Genomic DNA, 22,474 nt, shown 5'->3' with positions numbered 1-22,474 from the left:
CTTCTCAAGCATCAGAAAGTTAAGGTAAATTTAAGAGGCTGTGACTGCAAAATTGTATGCATTATTCTGTTCAGTCATAAGTGAATTTGTTTCCTACACAAAGGACAACGTTAGGATTAATCCAGAGTCTTCCATTGAGAGATACTTTACAATAGACATGGTACTATTTTATCAACACTTTGTAAGATTGTACTTAATTCAGTAAAATGTAGAAAAAGGAATTGCTTACAAGTACAGAATGATTTTTTTTCTTAAAATGAAAAATATTATCGCAGCTGCTACCACCTGTATCAGAGTAGATAATTTTCAGGAATTTTCTCCTGGGGTGTAGGAGAGTTAATACTGTACAATTTTTACTCATTATTCCTCAAAGTCTTAAAAACCCCAGTCATGGGGTAAAAATTACATCCCACAAGTTCTTGTTATTATTAAGAAGTAAGAAGAAGATTCTTTTTTTTTATTATAAGAGGTTTCATAGAACAGAAAAAAATACATTCCAAATACGCATATCCTGAAAGGAATCATACTCCATCTGTCACCAAAGAGACTAGACGGAGCAGCTAAAAATTAAATGTAGCTATAAAGAACACATTAAAATTGCTTCACATATCCTGCATAATATTTTGCATAAATAGCAAAAATGTTAAATGAGAGCCACAATTATAACAACACTTCTTGTATTTCATATGGTAACAAAACCAAAACCACCTCCAGAGTAGATGTTGACATGGAAGGGAAAGTGACTTATTTTGATAGGTGGAGTTTCATCATGGAATGACAAATCCCAGATCAAAAGACACAAATAGCATAGAAACTTTTAATACTACCAAACATGGAAGTTAAAAGATCAAAGTGATCTCATCTGCAGTACTGAATAAAGCAGTTCCATCAAGAAATCAATAAAGGATAGGTTTTGTGTTTGGCCAACAGCATCAATAAAAGTGAAGATACAGATCTGTAGCAGATAAAGCTGAAACAACTTCATTAGGTTACTTAGTCCACGTATCTCTTTCATTCTGTGATCAAATACAGGTTTCTAAGGAAAGGAGGATGAATAATGGCAGACTAATAAAAGCAATCACTAGAGTCTACTAGTAAGGAAACATAATAACACACCACCCTCCCACTCCCACTGCCCTTTTCCCAGCATTAAAATAAATGACAGCTAACTAAAGAGAAAAAGAACAGACCGAGAAGGGAAATCAAATGTTTTCATCATAGTATAGTATTATGGGCAGCACAAAGTGGTAGGAGAAATGAAAATCTGCACCAAAGAAGTCTGGTGGGTCTTTTTTCTGCCCTTTTAATTTTTTTAACTTATTAACTATCCCCTTTAACTTCATTAAATGTACGCTCCTTGCCTATTTTGCTTTTTATTTCTTTTTGACTTTATATTTGGAACTTCAGGTCACAATTTTGTTTGGTTGTTTGAAACAGGGGCCCTGCATTCACATTGACACTTGACCACTGAGCAAATGTTACCTCTGTAAACCATGATGGTTTTAGGAGCAATGACAAGAAAGTCAGCATTTACAGTTGGTTTGTGTTCCATCTTCTTGGCTGCTATTTGTCTTGTTATTCTATTTCAGTAGCCAAAGGAATTGCCAATAATCCTAAGGCAGTTTCTCACTTGCTTTTCATTCCCCCCCCTCCCCCCCCTCCCCCAATCTCATCTCAGTCCAAGCAGCCTTTTTCTTGTGGGGTACTTAAAATTACAAACTTTTATAATGCTGGATAATCTGGCTACATTTATTTCATAGGTGTTAGACAAACAGATTGGTTTAGATGTTCATGCAATGCAGGAGTTGGAGACAGGCTTACTCTTTCGTTTGCTGCATGCAACTTAATTGAATCTGGTACATAAAAAGGATGTTTAAAAAATTCCAGCAAAAATGGATTCCTTTCATCTGGTTCTCTATTTAATAGCATCTACTAGCATTCCCTATGATGTTTTCCCTGAGAATATTTGTCAAATAAGCCCAATTCTCTTTGTGTTAACTAAGGCTACCTTCTTTTCCCATCAAACATGACATTCCCTCCCACGGCTTTTTTCTTCCTAATCTCTTTTGAATAAGCAGCATTAACTCACATCTTATGTTTTTCTTGGTAGCATAGATGAAACTCATTATTATTTTGGTCTCAGCTCAGGTTGTCTTGCTTTCCATTCTGTCATCCATCCAAACAATAGTTTCTGCTTCTTAGCTATGTCATAGTTCCCTTACTTGTTTCTTTACCACCCACTACTTGGAGAGGTCAGAAACCTCTGTATTAACACATTGTCAGGGGAATACCTAAATACTGCCATAGCCTATGCCAAGACTGTTCCATAGGCATGTGAAATCTTCTGCAGTGGTTTGGTATTGAAACCCTTCCCTAGCCAAAAAGGGCATCAAAGACTTGAGAAGTTGTTTCACCACAAACATCTTCTTCCACATTAAAATAACAATGGTTTACAGAAGTCAGCATTTTCATGAGAAGAAGCTAAGGATTACAAACTGTTCTACATAAATATGAGCCAGTGACAATATAAATGCACCCAAATAAAAATTCAATTCTAAGCAATAGGTTTAGCTAAAACTCTTATTCAAATTAACAAGAAAAATGGAAAATTGAGATTGAAAACATAAAACTAAAACACGTTCCTTGAATAGTAATTCTTTTATCATTGCCATCCTCCCTATCAAATGATGTTATATCTACACACTCCATCTCTTCTTGTAGGTACTTCTGCAGAGCCTGTAGGTTGTCTGTAGAAACAGATATGAGAGCCCTGCAGACCACTTCAGTGTCCTGGTGGTATCCAGGATGTGTTTAAGGTAAATCCCTAAGATTATTACCTGTGTCCAGATTTAAGATCTGGCAGCATCTGGACACACATGAGTAGCTAACAGCAGCTTCAGGCAGCTGTCCCTAAACCATCTGCAGGAGTAAGTGACATGTAATAGGCTAACAGATAATGTAGAGCATTGCCACTTTCCTGCAGAAATTTAATGGCAAGATTTGCCTAACATGTACCTTGCTTCAGGTAACTGTGCAATACCTATTGCTTGGGGCTAATGCACAAATAAGATAAAATATTAAGGGAAATTTTGCAGAAATTTGAAGTATAAGAAAAAAATAAACAAAGAAGACTTTGTATACACCATTTCTTTGGAAGGAGCACTTCGAATGAGAACATCTGAGACAAATAAGAAACTAGCAAAATATGACTCACCTGAACACAGTTGTTAGGGTAAGTCATCCATAAGAAACAATTTGTTCCAAACTAAAAATGATATTACTATAGTTAATCTCAATGATGATCATAAGGCCTGAAATTATATATTATATATATAAGGATTAAAGGACAGGAGAACAAGATAAAATGTTCTGATAGTAGGAACTCAAGCATCAAATTATGCATCCCAGGGCAAACTTCTACTGAGGTGACTTGAAATATTAACACAAAAAATGCTCAGAGAGAAAGATGAAATATCTCTCAATTAAGGTGTATTTCTAACTTGCTCTTGGAATGTGATATTTCAGGCTAAAGCTAACAAAATTTGCTCACCATGAAATGCAACAAGAGATTGTTCTGCTTCATTAATTCTGAATTTGCTGAAGATCTGATTAGAGGGCACACTGATAAGGTGATACCACAGAGAGGGCACTTTGAGGGTAACCATTAAAATCTGTATGCATACTAGCAACTTGAGGTAGATCACATTAAGAATTCAGTACACTAAACTACACCATATACTGCAATAGAACATGTACAAGGGAAAAATATCCTGAAAATAATCTGACATTTCAACATAAAGATTTTTGCTCTAAAAGGTAAGGAAAGAATCCTGGTTATAAAAGTCACAGCAGTCTAAGATTCATTAACTGTTGTAGTAAAGGAATACAATGGCAAATGCTGGTGTAGAAAAACAAGGATGTAAAAAATGTATGATAGTTAAATATTTTTAGCAGGGGTGAAAATGTCAGCAAAGATACAAAATTAAGGACTTCAGCATATACGAACAAATATGAGCATCATGAGCTTTATTAAGGATTATGGATCTTTGCCACGGTATGTGATCCTTGTTACAGGGTAAGAAAGAAACTGTGTCACTGCTTTTCCCTCCAGTCCTACCTATATACATTCTAAATGCATTCACTGGTCAAAGTCCATGTCTCCATGTCTTGATTGCCCATGTCAGATATTCTGGTACGTGCAGTGCCTCCCCCTTTTCTTTTACAGCCCACTCATTCTCTGTATGGGAATTATCTTTAAATTTAAGCACTGAACTACACAGATGAATTATCTTCCTGAAGGTTTTGAATACTTCAAAAATATGTCCAAAGGAGATGACAAGTGACATAATGAAGAAAAATACAAGTATATGATGCTTAATACAATAAGTACAGAGATAGCCCAAAGCACTCAAACAATTCTCAAACATTTTCAGAACTGATCATTATTTCATATTAGTAGCAACAACCACTTCTTTTAAGTGCCACTTGAAACTATCAAAACTAGTTATCTTCAAAAGAGTTTTTTTTAAAGTTAAATTTAGATAAAATGAACTTTATGACTCACTGAAATACCCACTAGATTTCTTTCTTATAAAGCACAAACAAACCAAGCAGCAGTTTTGACAGGAGGTATTCAAGCAATAAATGATACATACTGTACTAAACTTCAAGTATGATGGGTAGAAATAATAGACAGACTTCAAAGGTTTGCATAGAAAAAAAGAATGTCATAGCTCTTGGGAGTAAAAACATAGGAGCAGAAAGTTAATATAGTGAGCTTTGTGCAGATAGTCTAAAACTGTCAAAGCCTGACCCCTTTAAAATAGAGTTGTCAGAACAATTAATTCAGGGGGAAAAATAAAGTCATAATGAGGTGACAGTGAAGGAAAATCCTTTTCTCAGTTCTGAAACAGGATGTGTTATTTTATCAAGTGAAAATCTAATAGGGATATATTTATAATATGTGTAACATATAAAAACACTCTGAGAAGGTTCTTTAAGCTGAACAGGTACATAGTTTGGAAAGACACAAAAGATGAAGGAACGGTGTCACTTGATTGCCCCAATAACTTTTGGGTTTGGATCTTCATCAGTTGCTCTTCCTTAAGTACAGCTTTTTGTCTTACAGCTATAAGGAACATTTCCAGTAGAATTCCAAATGATCTGGACATCACCTAAGTTTTTTTTTTGCCAAAATATATTGCTTAAAATAAGATAATTGCACGTTATTTTAACTTTCTTTTGATTTTACATATTTAAATAAATCCATCCTATTCCCCTAACTCTGGATCTGTCTACAAGTTGCAATGTAGTTGAAATTCCTAGAGTAATAGAATTACAGACTATTTTGGGTTGGAAGGGATCTTTAAAGGTCATCTTGTCCAGTAGCCCTTGCGTGAGCCATGACATCTTCAACTCTATTATGTTGCTCAGAGTGCTAGCTAATCTGAACTGGAATGTTTTCATGTTTCCAGGGATAAGCCATCACCTCTCTGGGCAACAGTTCCAGTGCTTAACCACCCTCAAAATAAAAAACTTCTTCCTTGTATCTAGTGTAAATCTACCCTCTTGAAGTCTAAAACTACAGCCCCTTGTCCTATTGCAATGGGCCTTATTAGAAAGTCTGTCCCCACCTTTATTATAATTCTCTTTCAAGTACCAGATTGAAATAATTTGCATTGGTGAACTCTGATCTTCACAGTTTTTCTTATGAATGTTCTTCATCATTTTTATTAAGATTTTAATCGTTAGCATGTATTTTGTGTTAAGTAACAACAAAAACAAAGCCAGCCTGGGCAAAACAGATAATGAAAATCTATAGGTATTCCAAATTTTCCTGTGTATCATAGGCCATATTTGCAGCTTCGCACATTTCTAGAATAAAGTTCTGGGCCCAAATATTTAGTCTTCCTTACAGAAGGAACACTGAACGCTATATAAACCGTTTGTTAAATACATTCATAGTTTAACAGTAACGTATTTTTTTAGATATCTCCCTGTTGCTGCTAAAGACAAAGATACTGTTTGTATCTATTAAAATATTTGCTAGCATATTTTCTTTTTCCTCAAGGTTATGCCTAAAGTAGAACCACCAAAAAGACTGGAGTAGGGTTTTTTTCAGCTGGTAATACTACTGCAATTCAATTTGTAAATGTGTTAAAAGAAGGCTCCAGAAATAGATATATTTCCTCCCTTCAGGCAATTTTTGTGTGTTGCAAGGTTTCTAAGCCACTTGTTATCATTCCATTTGCACTGGCTTCGTGCCACTGGTTTTTGTGGAGGTGCTGTGATACTCTAAAATAAAGTGAGCCTATAAAAGCTAGAGAAGTGGAAATGTGGGTGATCTTTCAGTTATTAGTACCTGGCCTGTCAAAAGAGTCCTCTTCACAGACTTTTCCCCTGTCTAAATTTCATTTAGTAAAGGCATAAAATACAATTTGTTTTCCTTTGATAGGATTTTGAAGGTTTGTGAGTTCCAGTTTGTTTCTCTGATTTCTGGGTGACTTTTTTTTTTATTGTGGTTCTGTTTGTTTGATTTTTTCCTTTGTTCTTTTTTTTTTTTTTTTTCTTTTCAACTGAGGATTTCTGTACAATTTTTTATACCCAAACAGCTCACAAGTGGGAGCAAGAATATAATTTACAGCATTATGGATGTTCTATAATGGATTTGTTGAACAAAGTTTCAAATAAAATTCATCCTCATTTATTCTGAAGTTAAAACAATGATTCGCTGATGTAATGTTTTTTCCAGACTGATGTGGCTCTCTCTCTAAAGCCTTCTGATACAGGAAATGCAAGCTAGCTTCACAAGTGAAGTTATGTAGAATAACAGTTTCCTGTATACACTCATGTGGAATAATAGGGCACACTTTCCAAGAAAGATGACTGATATGACATCCATATGTGAGGGGAAACAGATATAACTCACATAATGAAGCTTAAAATTATTAGTGCAAATGTTTTCTAAGAATATATTTTAAATTGTTTAACAAGGAATGGATGACAAAATCCCTGAAAGATCTTTGGTTTTGTGACTTAGTTTCTGGTTATATAGTTAAGTAATCTGGAATACATGACTTTACTTTTACTTAATAGTTTCAGCTGTGTTTTTTTCTCAAGCACTGCTTTATAGTAAGTGAAATTAGCTTTCTAGTAAGTGAAATAGCACTGCTGATGTTTTCTGTGGAATAATTGGAGTTGCCACCTTCTTGTAAATAATTGTGGTAGCTTCTCTTGTGTCCAGATATTGAGGTAGTTTAAATTGATTCTAATTGCTAATTAGTAAGATAACATATTAATTGCTTGACTTTTTAGTTCATAAACTGAGGTGCACTGAAGTGTTTTCTGCTGGTATCATAGAGGCCATACAGGGCATGGGTGCCCCGGCTCCCAGCGGGATCTGCAGGGGCTCCGTGAGAGAAGGACACAGCTGAGCCAAGCCAGGGTGGGGGCATCTCGGGAACACATGTAAGAAAGGAGAGAAAACACCACAGAGAAAAAGAGAGGAAAAACTAGTGAGAGAAACAACTGTGAGACCTCCAAGGTGAGAGAAGGATGGGGAGGAGGTGCCACAGGCACCTGAGCAGAGATTTCCCTGTGGCATGTGGAAGAGGTGGAGCAGGAGCAGGATGTTCCCTGAAGGTACCACAGCCTGTGGAAAGCCCACGCTGGAGCAAGGTAAAACTGTGAGGTGGCAGAAGCTGCAGAGCAGCTGTGGATGAGCCCCAGCCCCCATTCCCTGCACTGGTAAGGGAAAAGGTGGAGGAGCTGGGAAGGAAGGAATGAAGTTGAGCCAGGGGAGAAAGGGTTTTGATTAAGCTATCTTTGTTTCTCAGAGTCCAAACATATTTTAGTTGTCGATAAAATGAACTGCTTTTCCCCAAGTCAAGTCTGTTTGGCTCATGACAATAATTAGTAATCGATCTCTTTGTCTGTTTCCTGACCCAGGAACATTTCTGGCTTATTTTTTCCTCCCGTCCTGTTGATGAGGGTTAGTGAGTGCTATGGTGTGACACTGGCCAAACACCAGGCAACCATGGAAATCATTTGCTTACCCTATCCTGCTACAGCTGGGCAGAGGAGAAGGACAAAAATTAATGAAGGGCTCATGGGTTGAGATAAGGATTGGGGAAAAAAAATTACTCTAAGGGCAAGACAGGTTTAAATTTAAAAGTATAAAGCAAATTTATTATTAATAGAGCCAGAATAAGATAATGAAAAGTAAAATAAGTTTTTAAAACACCTTTTTTTTTTTTGCCCCCAGCCCCTCCCTCCTTCTCACTGACAGTGCAGGGAGACAGCATTGGGGTTTTGGTCAGTTTGCCCAAGGAGAGGAGATTTTGTTCTGTTATGCTGTGATTTTCTGTTACACTGTGGAGTCCCTCCCATGGGCAAACAAAACTGTCCCAAAACTGTTATGGCATGGGTCACTCATCCATGGGGTGCAGTCTTTTAAGGACAGGCTGGTCTACTTTGGAAGCAAGGGCTCTCTATCTGGACGCAGGGGCTCTCCCTCTCTATTTGGGTCTCCCACTAGACCACAGCTTTCTCTAACATCCACCTCTCTGGCATGAGCACTTTTCCTGTGGGCTGTGAGTGGATTTCTGCATTCCCTATGGACTTAATGCATTACAAAAGAACAGTTTGTTGGTTTTTTTTTTTTTTACTGCAGTCCTCACCAGAAGGCTTGCATAAGAATCTTGACTCCAATGCTTGAAGTAGTTTCTCCCCCTCCTTTTTACCACTGACCATGGCGTCACCATGTTGTTTTCCCTCACATGTCTGCACTCCCTCCTCTTTGACTAGAAGAAAAACTGCTGCTGGAAGGTACCACTGTTAATGAGTTCCACTAATTTAAAGATTCTTGCAAAATCTCTCAGAGCCAAGAAGTCGATCCTGTCCAAGTTCCACGTCAGGGAATCATGGACTTGTCATGTTGCTGCTGCTGGCCAGGTGGCCCCTCTGCCATTGCGTGGGCAGCAGTGGCTGCCGTGGCACTGGTGCTATTTAACAATTCTCTGTGTTGGGAGGGGCAAGTTGCCACCGCTGCGCCTCTGCCCTTTCACCTGCAGTGTGGCTGTCTAGGGGTAGTGACCAGGCAGGCAAGACATAATGGCACCTAGATAGTCTGATGAACTTTTTGATTAAAGATTTTCTGTAAGCATTTTTTTTTGGTTGGTGCAATATAAAGATCTTGATAAAATACATTTCAAGTTGGCATACTTGAATTTTCCTCACATATTTGCCTTTTCCTGTAATTAAAATCCAACCCAGAAGATGAGGGTAACCCAGTTTCTTATTAACAGAAACCCCGGGGGAGGTTAGAATTAAGCAAAACTGAATGACTGGTGTTTATATGTGTAGGGTTTATTTTAGAACCATTGCTTTGCAAAGGAAAGCAGGTATGTAGTCTTTTGGTTGTTATTATCTTTATTAATATAGTGGTGTAAAAGCATAAAATGAACACTTTAGAAAACACATACAGAAAAGAAAGAGAGAAGGAGAGGTTAAGAGTAGAAAGATACCACTGCCCATGGATCCAGCAATGAGACTTGATTGTCTACCTGTTGGTCAGAGTCATGGTTGGCATCTTGGTCTGTTGCAGGTTGGGGAAGCCAGTGAAGTACAAGCTCAGTGTACTTAACTTCAGCTTTAGGTGGAAAACCCTGGTACTGCCCCTGGGGAAGGGCATTTTACACTGATTCAGCACCGTAGGTCTTGTACAGTCACCTGGGGGAAGCCCCCAGAACTGAGTCTGGATGCTTCTGGAGCTCTTGGTTTATGACACCTTCTAAGACATTGCCTCTCATGTCAGCATGGTTGAGCCAGTTATACCCCATCAGAAGGGACAAATACCTTTAGGCCTACATATGAACATCCCCTGTCAAAGTAAATGTCCAACGCTTTCCTCAGGGAAGGTAGATGGCAGGCAGTTTCAAAGCTGAGCCAGGAGGACATTAAGGGTAAAGAGCACTGTCCTTCCTCTGCAGGGTCTGCTTCTTACCTGCATTCTCATTACCTGGCTCAAAACCCAGCAGACATATAACTCTCCTTGTCTCCGTTGGGTGGTTGGGTCTGCAAACCTGGCCTGGCAAAGCACCCTGTTGCCCCTGCAAATGGCAAGGATGTTTTAAGTCATTAACCATTAACATTCCACTCTCTCACACCTGTATGTCTGCAAAACTCTTAAGTGCACTGACTTAGGCTATAAAAGAATGTATTTGTCTTCCTTCAATGTGAATTCTAACGTCAGCCTAAAGAATGATCTTTTGGTATTTCAAGGAGGATGCTATAGAAAAAAAAATATTTGGCTCCTAAGAATCCATATTGTAGGAGGGACACAGAATCAAAGCAGGTTGGTGTAGAAATAATACCAAGAACTCAGGATGTCCACTCACAGCTCAGATAAGTTCATTTATATGAACCAAATCCAGACCAAGTGAAGGAAACAGGGATGAGGGAACAAAAGCTTTGTTCCTCTGCACTGATAGAACTTCTTTTAATCTTTTTATTGTGTGGTCTTTTTTTACTTCTCCCATGTAGTGGGAAATGTTGAGGCTTGCTGCTTGTGACTCAAGCTGATTTTCCTTTCTTCTCCTACAATGCATGCTAGTTTCCTGTAATTTAGCAAGGAATGTTAGATGCAGGAAATACTGTACTGCTATCCAAAAAACCCCAAAGTTCATCCCTTAAAACAAGAACTCTTTGAATCACTTCTCAAAGAAGAGAGAGACATATAAATAAGATCAGAAAATACATACCTAAATTAATAATGAACTGCCAGAGAATACACTCCAGATATAGGGCAGAAGAGATAACCACTCTAATTTATTAAATAGAACAAGAGGCACATTTCCCTAAAAACTGCAATGTCTAGTGAAGGTGAGAGAACATACAAAAACATGAACATAAGATGTGGCAAGCCTTATGGTAGTTCTGCAGTTTGAAGACTGGAGGGAAAATCAACCTGGTTATTTCTGGAATTGGAGTAAATGAGGTGGAAAAGAATAAGAATATTAAGTTGACAAGTACACAGAAGGTAAAAAGATAGAGCAAACAGCTAATTACCACATGGGAGACAATGTTGTTTGTTTTTGTGGTTTTTTTTCTTATGTTGCCTTGATTTTGTGCCTTTACCTGTATTTAAAGCTCTTTTTGCTTTGATCTCTGACTCATCTATTTGTTTTCCAAAGCTCAAAATTGGCGAGAGATTAGGAACCACCTCACTGGTGTAATTGAAGCATGGAGTTCCTCTTATGTGTTTTTATATATGAAAGAAATTTTTAATAAACCTAATTTTGCAAAGAAAATCTGGTTCAGTGTCACTGCTCTGCTAGTATTTTGTTCAGTTATTTCTCTTCTGTAGTTCTGGATGCCAACTACAACATAATTGTACCACAGATTGCAAGGGCAAGGTGTTTTGGGTTTTATTTTTGTTTGTTTGCTTTAAAAGACATGGATTGTCTTAACCACCTAGATTTAAAAAAAAAAAAAATATTTTTGGTGGGCTTTTTGGGTTTGTTTATTTGGATTTTTTAATGATCTGTTGCAATGTCTAAGAAGTTTTTTCAGGGTGAAATTTGAACAAAAGCTGATTTTCTGGCAGGTTTATCTTATACATACTCAATCACATATCCCTATTGCACAATGTAGAAATTAACTAGGGATTAGCAAAGCTACCAGTATAGTTTTGGTTTTCTGGGACAGTAATGGTGTCTTGTGTCTTACTTATAAAAAATGAATAATTAATAAAAATCTCAGTAGTATCAGCCATGTCTAACAAATTGTGATAAGTGATGTTTCAGTAAAGGATCTAAACATTTTTCTTCAATCAATTTTACCCTCAAAATGTAATTATAGCTTATCCTAAATTCCATTTTGTATGTAAAGGTAAGACTACTAGTAAGAGGGGAAATGTAAGGTAATTTTTTCTGAAGCTCTGAAATGGAAGTGTGGTGGATTTTTTGTGTAGTTGTCAGTTAATGTTTATCACACTGAACATATGACATCCATGTTTTTTCTGAAGCAGCACCTGGAGGATAGACAGGATAGTCTAAGCCACATCAAATTGTAGTATCTCTGAGTGAGTCAAGGCCCAAGCATCTACTTCTAGGTGTCCTAAAATTAGCTGTCTTCATCTTAAAATGAGTCTTAACACACACACACAAAAATGTCTTTAGTATGTACAAACAGGTCTTTCATTGTTTTCTGGAGAGTGCTCAGATGTGTTAACATAGGAGAGTTTTAAAGGTCAAAGACATGTTTGCTATTTTGCAGTGAATGTTTAGAGATGCATCAGAGTAAAGCCCATAATGCTTTTACAGTTCAGAAGTAGAAACATGATGTTTATCATAGTGCTCATCACATTTATTGACGGGCTTTATTACAAAAAGTCTTAGTAATTTGCACCTTTTTATTGCACAGGTTATCTGGATTTCAGCTTCCATCATCTATTGTGAGCACAGGATCTATCCTCACCCTCTGTTTCACCACAGATTTTGCTGTCAGTGCCCAAGGCTTCAAAGCTATCTATGAAGGTAAGAACTCTTCTGGGTGGGTATTCACTGTACTTAACACATGCTTTTCATGTTGAAATGTGGTGCTTCAGTTCTGTTTGGGATTTGAGTAATTGGCTGCTATTGCATTAACTGTGGGGCTTATTTTGTAGCATATTTAAAATGCTACTTCATCTTGGCCATAGTTTTGAATTTTAAATTTAATTTAAACTGATACTGCAATTTCTGATGGAATTTTTAAACTAAATTTGTCAGGCTTCTAAAGCTGGATTCAGAGATGGATTCATTTAAACGATTTTCATATTCTTTCCTAAATGATTTTTCTTGAAGCATCTTTAGGCAATATCTCATTTAAAGGGTGCAATGATAAAAACGAGAGGAGATATGGATCCTAAATGGTCTTGAAAATGAATCATTATTTGTCTCATGGAAAATTAAAATTAAATTATGCCAACAAAAATATATATATATCTAAAATTAAAAACAAACAAAAAAAGCAGCTGAAATTTACCCTGTGGAAGGTGTTAGACTGCAGTGATCACTCAGTTCTTGTTAGAAATAAGGCCAAGTATTTCTTGTGTCTACCAAGAATTATGTTCATTAAACTGGAATATGATACCTTTTGTATAGCTCAAAGTATTAAGAAAATGGTTTTACGATAACTGAAGCTTTTTTTTGGGAAAAGTTAACCGGTACAGTGATATTAAGTCATTTGCTTGTTGGATTATAAGGATATTTTGGCTGTAATTCAGGATTGTTTTCAAACTGAGCGTGTGGTATTTCTTTGGTTGTTTTGGGGCTTGGTGTGTGTTTGGATTTTTTTACTGCTGTTTGTTGTTTGTGGGTTTTTTTTAATTAACAGAAAACACAGGGCTTCTAATATTTAAAGTTATAGAAGGCTCATTTTCAGATTATTTCTCAAACTCCAAATGATTTTTTTTCCTATGGTTTCATAGACCTAATCCTTGATAGTGTTTATTCTGAAAAATTTGCCTACAATCAGTTAAGTACTTGAAATATTTTGATTGATGCAGTTGTTATGAAACTGAATGTAGAAGGTAGTGTGGTTTGGTGGTAGCTCTTTACTAGGAAGAGAATTTGCAAATGTGTATATCCATTACACTGGTCACTACTTTCAAGAAAGTCCCAGCACGTTAGACACCACAGGTACCTTCAGATGCTTGGTGAGCTTTGATCATGTTTTTGTAGGACTGTTGAAATTTAACCTCCCTTTCTCAGCAGAGGCACCATGTACTCCATATCGATACGTATCTTTCTTTCACATCTCATTAATGTTTTGAAATGACAGTGTTTTTAAAAGTCTCTTCTTGAATTCAATATACATGTTGAGGGGATTACATAGATGCAAAAAATGGGTATAGAAGGTGTCAGTAGTAGCTCAAACTTTTTTTTTCTTTTTGAGCTTTTTCTCTTTGGGTGGGTAGCTCAGGGTATATCTCTCCTTGACAGCTATTCCCCCCTTCCTTTGCCTCTCAAAGCCTTATTACCTGGTAAATCAGGTAATCAGTCTCTTATTTTTTAACTAATATGGGGGCTGTGAGAAAGTACTAAGTTCCATTGCCGTAGTCTTTGTAAGCTTTACTAGGTAAATTGAAAAGGAATATCAGAAATCTTGAACACACCAGAAACTGGTTTTGTTGCCTCAGTAGGAAGCTGCTTTCTTTGCACCTCTATTATTCTCTACTACGAGATGCATGCAATAGCATATTTCAAACTTTTATGCAATCTGAGCATCTTGTTTTTCATATTGAAAATATAGTGAAAAAGGCTAAAGGACATCTCCTGACTGTCAACTTAGGAACACATGCATGGAGCCACAGGCTGTACTATAATGACACTTCCTGCTGGCCTACATTCTTGTAAAAACCCCAGCAGGAAGAGCTGTAATTAAAAGTGACAGACAACACTTTCTGGTTAAACAACACTGCCCCCTTTCAGATTTAGGGCTGTAAACCTGGCATTGTCAATGAACTTTAAATTTAATTCAAAATGTGACATCCAGATCTGGAAAAAAATGGTGAATGTCACTCAGTGACAGCATTTCAGTATAGACACAGGCAGTGAGTACTGAGGGTTCTAGAAGGAATTGTAGCAATGAGGGATTAGATTTGTTTTTATGAAGGCTTGGAGTGATTTCTGCTGCAATGGCCAGCTGATTTGCCCCACAGTTTAAGAACTTTCATAGCTGTTCCCTAGACTACCTGTTTTTAATAGTGACAGCTTCTGACTTCTGTGTCATATGTGATTTCAAGTTCAAGACGGGTGGTCAGGTCCTTTAGGACAGGGGAATATAGACCAGATATTACCAGTTAGTAGAAATCTTTATAATCACTCTGTCTGCTACCCATCCCTGGCTAGTTTGCCATCCTAAACTATATGCCTATCCCTTGTTTTGGCCAGCTCTTTCATTCTTCTCTTGAGTAAATGAATTACTGTTCAGTTGGAACCAAGGGGAGCATTGAAGTGCTACTGAATGCTGCTGCCAGCTGATACTTTAGGATATTATTGGTTCAGGATGCAGAGTTTGAAAAACTCAGTAGAGCACTAAACCAGGAAGCAAGGCAAGTGACCCCCTTCAGTGGTGATCAAATGGCCTCTGAAGTTATACCCATCCTTGGTATCCCTAGCAGAGAGAGAACATTACATCCCCATCCCTGGGCTAAGTTTCTGATCTCTGCCTTTAACTTAGTATATTCTTCATTTATGACCTCAGTTCTTGTGCAGCAATGATACAACTGGACCATTTGTGTTTTTAAAATAGAGAAATAAGAATGAAGCTAGTGAAATCACATTATGCTGCTGTAAACCCTTGAAGATTGGTAGTATTTACATTACTTGACCTGCTGTCACCCATATACCGTGTGGATGCTAACAATAAATAAATCAGATATTTGTGGCAGTAGATCAGAGAGTTTAACAAGACACTGATGTAGCTGGGTAGTTACTGAATTCTTCAGCTGAAACATAGGTTTCCTTAAGGGATCATTCCTTCACCAGATTTATATGTGCGTTTCTGTGATTCTCTGATATTTTTTACTAATAATACCTTAATTTTTGTCAGTGATCACATCAGCTCTCTAAATTCTAGCACTGGTGAAAACTTGAACTGCTCATATTTTCTGGAAATGAAATTATCTATGGAAGTTTCAAACATATGATTGTATCAGTGAAAAGAACTATGAACTTCAGAAGTAGCAATTTCAGTTTATAGCATCAGTCAGCTTAAAATATTAATAGATTTATTGACTGTTATAATAATTGTTTCATATAAAAAAAATGGAATTGGAGAATTGAGGGATAGCTCCTCTTCCTGTAATATGTGGGGTTTTTTATAATTGCAGTGGTTTACATAATAGGAAATATATTTAGGCTTTGTAGGGACTACAGAAGGAAAAAACAAAGTACATGGACTTGTGAAATTTTGCTTAATTCCCTGGTAAAATCAATTTTATTCCTACTTTTCTAGAAAGAAGTTAAAAAGCCATTTTTTTAAAAGGTGCTTTGAGGGCTACATACGGAATTAAAAAATCAGCATTGCTGTATCATTATAGTAGTTTTCTTTGGAAAGTCAGAAGTATTCCTCCCATACAGAAAACTTGCTTATGTTTGGCAATAGAGACAAATGCTCTTTAAATTACAGCAGTATCTGAACTGCTATGTATATTTATAATTTGATGGTCTTCTATTAAAGTAGAAATTCAGGAAATTCAGCTGTTAAGTGGGAAATATTTAGTGAAAGTACAAAACCCATTTCACAGTGTGTTCCTAGTCGTCAATGTAAAATGAAGCATCATGGGATTTATCTTATATTTCGATACACTAGTGTCTGCTACTAAACATTAAGATGCCCTTTAAGGTTAACAATCCTTGATTCACTCTAAGGGGTTTTTTTTTTGGTTGGTTGGTTGGCTGGTTGGTTGGTGATGGTAGGTTGGTTGGATGCTTTTGGGTTATGATTATGTTTTGTTTTGTTTTGGTTTGGTTTTTTTGTTCAGTATTTTTGATTGTTTTCTTGCTTGCTTTGTTTTCTTTGGGGGTTTGTTTTCATTTTGCCTTTTTGTGTGTGTGTGTAGGTGTGGGTGTATGTGGTTGTTTTTTCTTGTTTCTAAAAATATTTTGTAGTGTAGAATTGGTGGACAGTGTTTGAACGAAAAACCAGATGTACTGGGCTTGGTGTTTGTTCATACTTTTTTGTGACCTCTGTTCTACAGCAGCAGCTCTTCCTTGACCAAGAAAGAGCTCACGAAGAACGTCCTTCTATTCTACTTGCCTGCAGGCTATATTTCCTTTTTTCTTTTGTTCTTTGATTTCTCAAAGCTTTCTGCTCACACCCAGCATTAACATTTATACTGTCAGTCACCTTATTCTCCCTTATGAACCTTCCCAAAGCTTCTTTTTAAATCCCTTTTGACATCAACAGCAGAAAGCAGTGATGCACTTCCAGGGTGTACAGCCTTTGAAGAAATTTTTTGGTTTTTTCAACTCTTGCAGGACTTGTTCTTCCTGAGTATCTGTTACGTTGGGAGGGATTGTTTTGTTTTGTGTTGGGTTATTTTTTTTTTGTTGCTTTGATTTTTGTTTTTGTGTTTTGTTGATTTTTTTTATTGGTTCAATACTTTTGTTCATATAAAATAAACAGAAAAGTTGAAAAATTTCCCCAACCAACTTAGTATGGTTCTGTGAGTATGCCAAGGTAATTATCCCTACACTGTGATTTTTTCCAGTCAACATGGACCTCAGTGAAGATAATGGACTTCTGGACTCAAGCTAATGTTATTTTGGTTTTTGGTTGTTTCCCTCCCTCAAGTACCAAAGTACCTTTTCTGCACTCAATTTTAAGAGTAAAAGTTTGCTTGTGAATTGATCAGTGCTCTAACTGCTTCCTACTTGCTGTCCATGAATTTGGTTAATGGCTGTGTAGTTCTCCCAACAATCTGTGATTGAGAGTAGTTACTCTCTGGGAATGGATGAATAATCTGATGAATAATCTAAGGCAAATATTTCAAGTTCACAGTAGGAAGCCAAATTTTCAAGAAATTACCAACTTTATGCAATTTGAACATGGTTCCCTGCTATTGTGTGAGTGTGCTGAATCTTCAACCATTGCCTGTTAATCTCTGTGGTTTAGTCATGGATGCTCTTTTATCTATTAAACAATATTTAATTCTCATAGAATCATAGAAGACTGGAAGAAACTGTAAAAATCATCTATCTCTAAACCCCACCACCACCACAGGCAGGGAACCCTTCTGTCTACAGATTAAATCTTTGGAACAATTTTGATTGTTCCAGTGATGTAAAACTGTGAATAACTTGTGAACATCAGTGGATTAGTATATCCAGCTCAGGAAAGCTCCAGAAGATTCTAATGAGTATCTAAGGATGAAATCAAGAGTCTGGCCATTTGTTCTATATTCTCCTGTGTGGGTTTTGGGAAAGATTCAGTTTGTTACTCCCAAATTCAGTTTGTTACTCCCAAATTCAGTTTGTTACTCCCAAACTTCTACTCTACCATGGTTTATGGAGAAAGAAGAATGTAAATTATATGAGTTTAATGTTTTTAAATGTTAAAAGCACAAATTGCTTATTTTAAAGCTTTTTTTTAGTAAGAAAACTAACATTAATGCTGCAGTAAAAGCTGCTGCTGTTGTAAATGCAATATTGACAGTTTTTTCTGTTAGTGTAATTTGCCATAAGACCTTTTAATATGTTGACATATTTCAATTTTTAGTGAAATACTTCTTGTTATTTTGGTAGTCTGTTCTATTCAAACTGAGATGTTTGTTGAACCTTTTATCAATATGTGTTAATTAAATGTTGTAGGTCTCATTATCAATCCCTGAATTTTGTACCTAAAGGAAGAATAACTTTTACATTATATTATGACCATTATGTTAGTCAATTTGTAAGTCATGTCAGCTGTGTTCTACTTTCCAGCTTTCACACAGGCTCAATCTTTCCAGCTCCATCCTTAATGAGGGAAAGACATCCTTCCTGTGGCTGGTAGCCCTTGCAAAAGTAATTACATGTTTTAAGATAAGTTCTTGGAGCTGTCTTTCTGGCTGCATCTGATTCTGCAAGGGTTTATTTTGTGCCTTCTGGTGACTTACTGATCCATGTAAGAGCTACTGTGATCTTTGTCCTTGGTATGTGAACCAGTAACAAAGACACTGTTGGTGGTTCATATCTTGCAATGATTTAGTGGACTTGCAACCTTCCTCCACAAAATACTTACTTCTGCTACTATTTGAGATCACAAACACAAAAAGGAAACTGTTTTGGTTAAAATGGTTTACTAGAGAGAAATATTAAGGAGTTGGTCCTCTGCTACTATCAGTTGCCAGTCCTAAAACAGAACAACGTGTTCAAACATGGAAAACAGAAGTGGAAAGTTAGCTCTCTTTCTGTGTAGCCTAAATAACTTACTATGGTGGTTTCATGTCACTGCTGCATCCTGAAAGATCATCATCCCAACTGTGCTAATATTAATATCCCATTTCATGTTCTTTCTTGTCTGTCTTCACTGATGTGTGTTTGTGTGACTAATATTAAATAATGAAAAACACTTCAAGAGTTTTTTGTTTTTTTTTTTTTAAATGTCACAATTATCTAAATGCAGTCATGGCCTCATCTGAATGAGTATTAAGTTTATTTTTGTGATTTAACCCCAGGGGGCAGCTGAGCACCATGCAGCCCCTTGCTCATCAGCCCCACAGTGGAATGTGGGAGAGAATTGTAAGGGTAAAAGTGAAAAAAATTGTGGGTTGAGAAAAAGACAATTTAATAGTTAAAGCAAAATCTGCATTTTCAAGCAAAGCAAAGGATGTCATTCACTGGTTCCTATCAGCAGGCAGGTGTTCAGACATATCCACAAAAAGAGAACTCCATCATGTCTATGGTTACTGGGGAAGACAAATGCCATCACTCCAAACATCCCTGAACAATGGCAGCCCTAGCCAGACTCTACCCCTGCCCTTGTGATTGCTGAGCATGGCACCATATTGTGTAGAATAATTTTTTGGTCAGTTGGCATCAGCTGTCCCAGCTGTGTTCCCTCCCTACATCTTGTGCACTTACAGCCTAGTCATTGACAAGACAGAAAAGGCCTTCACACAGACCATGTAAGGTCTGCCCAGAAATTTCTGAAACAGCCCTGTGTTATCAAAACTGTTTTCATCAAAATTTCAAAACCCCGTTCTAGGTACTATGAAGAAATTTAATTCTGTCGTACCTGGAACCAGGAAAAATGTGCAGTGTGATCTAAAAATCCTGTAGACCAGTGCTGTAGGTAGCTTAAAAAAAGAATGCCCCCCCCCCCCCCAAAAAAAAAGGGAAAAACAAAAAAACAAACAAACAATCAAAGTATACCACCCTCCTACTGAATAGAAAGAGACTAACTTTCCTCTCCTGTTTAAATACTCTAATCCTTATATCTAGACTTTATTTTTTTAAGTTTAAATATGTTTCCTTGAAGCTGAAATAGTTTGATAAGCATACACGATCAAAACTTCCATAATTGTAAAACTGTGGTATTGTTTTTTTTTCGTTCATCTATATAAAGAATTTAAGGAATTAATCTCTTCTCCAAGTGCTTTTCTGAAACAAGCTACTCAATGTGACTCAACAGAGTTGGCATTTTCGTTTGTTCCATTTTACAGCCAAATTGGTTTTGGTGGAATAACCTTTTGTTCATAGCCTTGAAGATTTGCTGGAGATAGAATTTTAGTTAAGCAGCCTGTGTCCTTCCCTGGTCACTCCATATTTTTTGTAAACAGCAAATTTGTGCCAAATATCAGCATGACAGTAGTTAAGGAAGAAACATGTTTTCTGTTCAAACTCCATTTTTCCTGAACTTTCAGCTCTGGACTTAGTCTTTTCCTCTTTACCAATGTGGGAATCAAAATACCGCCAGTATCTTGAGCATATTGCCAAACTACTCACAGGAGATTTTTGATTCATTTATCCCCAGGCTTCTATTCAGTTGAAAAGTTAGATCCTAATTTATTTACTTCTTACTGGATATACTCAGTAGTATTAATTTACCTTCAGATGGTCCCAGAATAAATACAACTGTCACTTACCTAGATTTTAATGAATCTGACTATGACTTACTTCGTTTGTTGCCTTATCTGTAAAGCAAGCCATTTTTTTTCCTTTGACCAACACAAAGTAGAGGAAGTTGTAATGGGCTTTCCAAGGCTCAGATTAAAAAAAAAAAAAACAAAAAAACACATTTCCAGAAATACCAGTTCTGGTTTGTTATAGTCTTTATATTGCTTATATTTTTTGTTATCTATTCTCCTTAACTTGAAGTACTATCACTTTTTATTATGAAAACTATATTTCTGCCTTTATAAAAGTCTCTGCAGCTTACTAAGAACTACCATTTATAACTACTTTGTATTTATTATGATTCTGCATGAAATGGCAAAGATGACTTAGGGATTTTATGTCTTTTGTTGCAAAAATAAAAGATAATTGAAAAATCTGTATCTCATCTGGTATCATTGTTTCCAGACTTTTATTCTTTAAAACTGGCAGAAGGTATAGTGTGATGCAGGATTGAATTAGTATTTCTGGAATAAAACCCTGTGGGTTATTGGGATAGAAAATAGAATGTTGGATTTGCTAACACTGTAGCCAGCAGCCATTATCCTGATTAATTAAAGGTTGTGTAATTTGCTGGGTTAGATGGATAGTTAGCATATAAATACAGTCACATACCTTGCTTTTCATCTCCTCTTGTATAAGAAATCCATTAATAATTGCACCTTGAATTACTTTGTTTTTCATATCCTTCCCATATACTGAAGGTTTCATTTGCATAGCTTTTCAAGTTTTTCTTTTGCAGTGGGTTAATAAGGCAAATAGATGGAAGTTTGCAACAAAACAAACTCATCAAAACAGGCTTGTCTAAATTTTTACTAAATTTAGATCTTGCTTAGTAATGAAGAAAGTAGTTCACTTGTATGTCACTAACTTGTTAATTGTGAAGAAAAGGACTAGATTGCTTGTAGTACACATGATGTAGACACTGCATTTGAACTGAAACTATTGAGATTTGTTCTATCACATGATAAATCTATCACGTGATCCTCACCTCCATGTTTTTGTACTATCTATTGGACTACATTGTGTATTGAATATCTAAATAACATAATTCACCCAAGTAATCTCATGAACTTCATTGGGTATGTTTGTTGCTGTAAATGAGTCTGCAAAACCATTTAGAGTACTTGTTAACTCTGTATTTTGTATTTGTACCCTTTAACACTTTGAAATATTTTATCCTGTATGTACTGGAAGAGTTCCTAAAACATTTATGGAATTATTTATGCTTGGAATGCTTTCAAGAAATCTTGCCTTAAGGTTTTCTGAAGCTGGCTTATAGGATTGACTTGAAAAGGGCTGTGGGAGGCAAGGAAGGTCACACAATCTTCTTGACTGTATTAGATCTGTGCCTTTCTTACACAAGGCACATCTGTGTTGTGTCAGTGGATTTTAAATTTGAAGTCACAAGAAGGTTAAAGCAGCAGTTTTGGATACGTAAAAATCTTATTTACAGGGAAAGAGTCAGCATTCATTCTGTGTGTCTGTGTGTAAACCCAAAATTGTTAGAGTAATCAGTCTTGAGTATCTGCTCACTATCAGTCCAGATGAAACTTTTACAGAAAGGAAAAAAGAACAAGAGGGATGTTATAGTTGAACAAATATTGGTTTTTGCCATTTTTCCTGGTATTATGCTTATCCTTCCCCTGCTCATCTGAATCAAGTAGTTGATGTTTTCTTATTCCTCAGTTTAGGATGCACTTGAGGTTATTCCTTCTTAAAATAATTTTATGTTTTTTCTTTCTTCCATGGTTTGCAGTTCCACCATACTTACTTAATATGTTGTCCCATGCATGTGAACTACTACTCCTTTGGTTTTTTGTTACCCC

The 22,474-nt window shown here is 36.5% G+C and overlaps 1 protein-coding gene across 1 annotated transcript in view; it reads left to right on the top strand.

The window, feature by feature from the left end:
- The window catches only part of CSMD1 (CUB and Sushi multiple domains 1), a 1,073,346-nt gene that overhangs the window by 317,096 nt on the left and 733,776 nt on the right, over positions 1–22,474 (top strand). The window contains exon 3 of the mRNA XM_062489724.1: positions 12,424–12,536. Within this exon, the coding sequence (XP_062345708.1) occupies positions 12,424–12,536 (113 nt within the window). The remainder of the gene's footprint in view (positions 1–12,423; positions 12,537–22,474) is intronic.

This window comes from Cinclus cinclus, chromosome 3 (genome assembly GCF_963662255.1).
Source record: "Cinclus cinclus chromosome 3, bCinCin1.1, whole genome shotgun sequence".
NCBI classification, from domain to species: domain Eukaryota; kingdom Metazoa; phylum Chordata; class Aves; order Passeriformes; family Cinclidae; genus Cinclus; species Cinclus cinclus.
The sequence above is the reverse complement of the archived record's forward strand: the minus strand, read 5'-3'. Positions and strand labels throughout refer to the sequence as shown.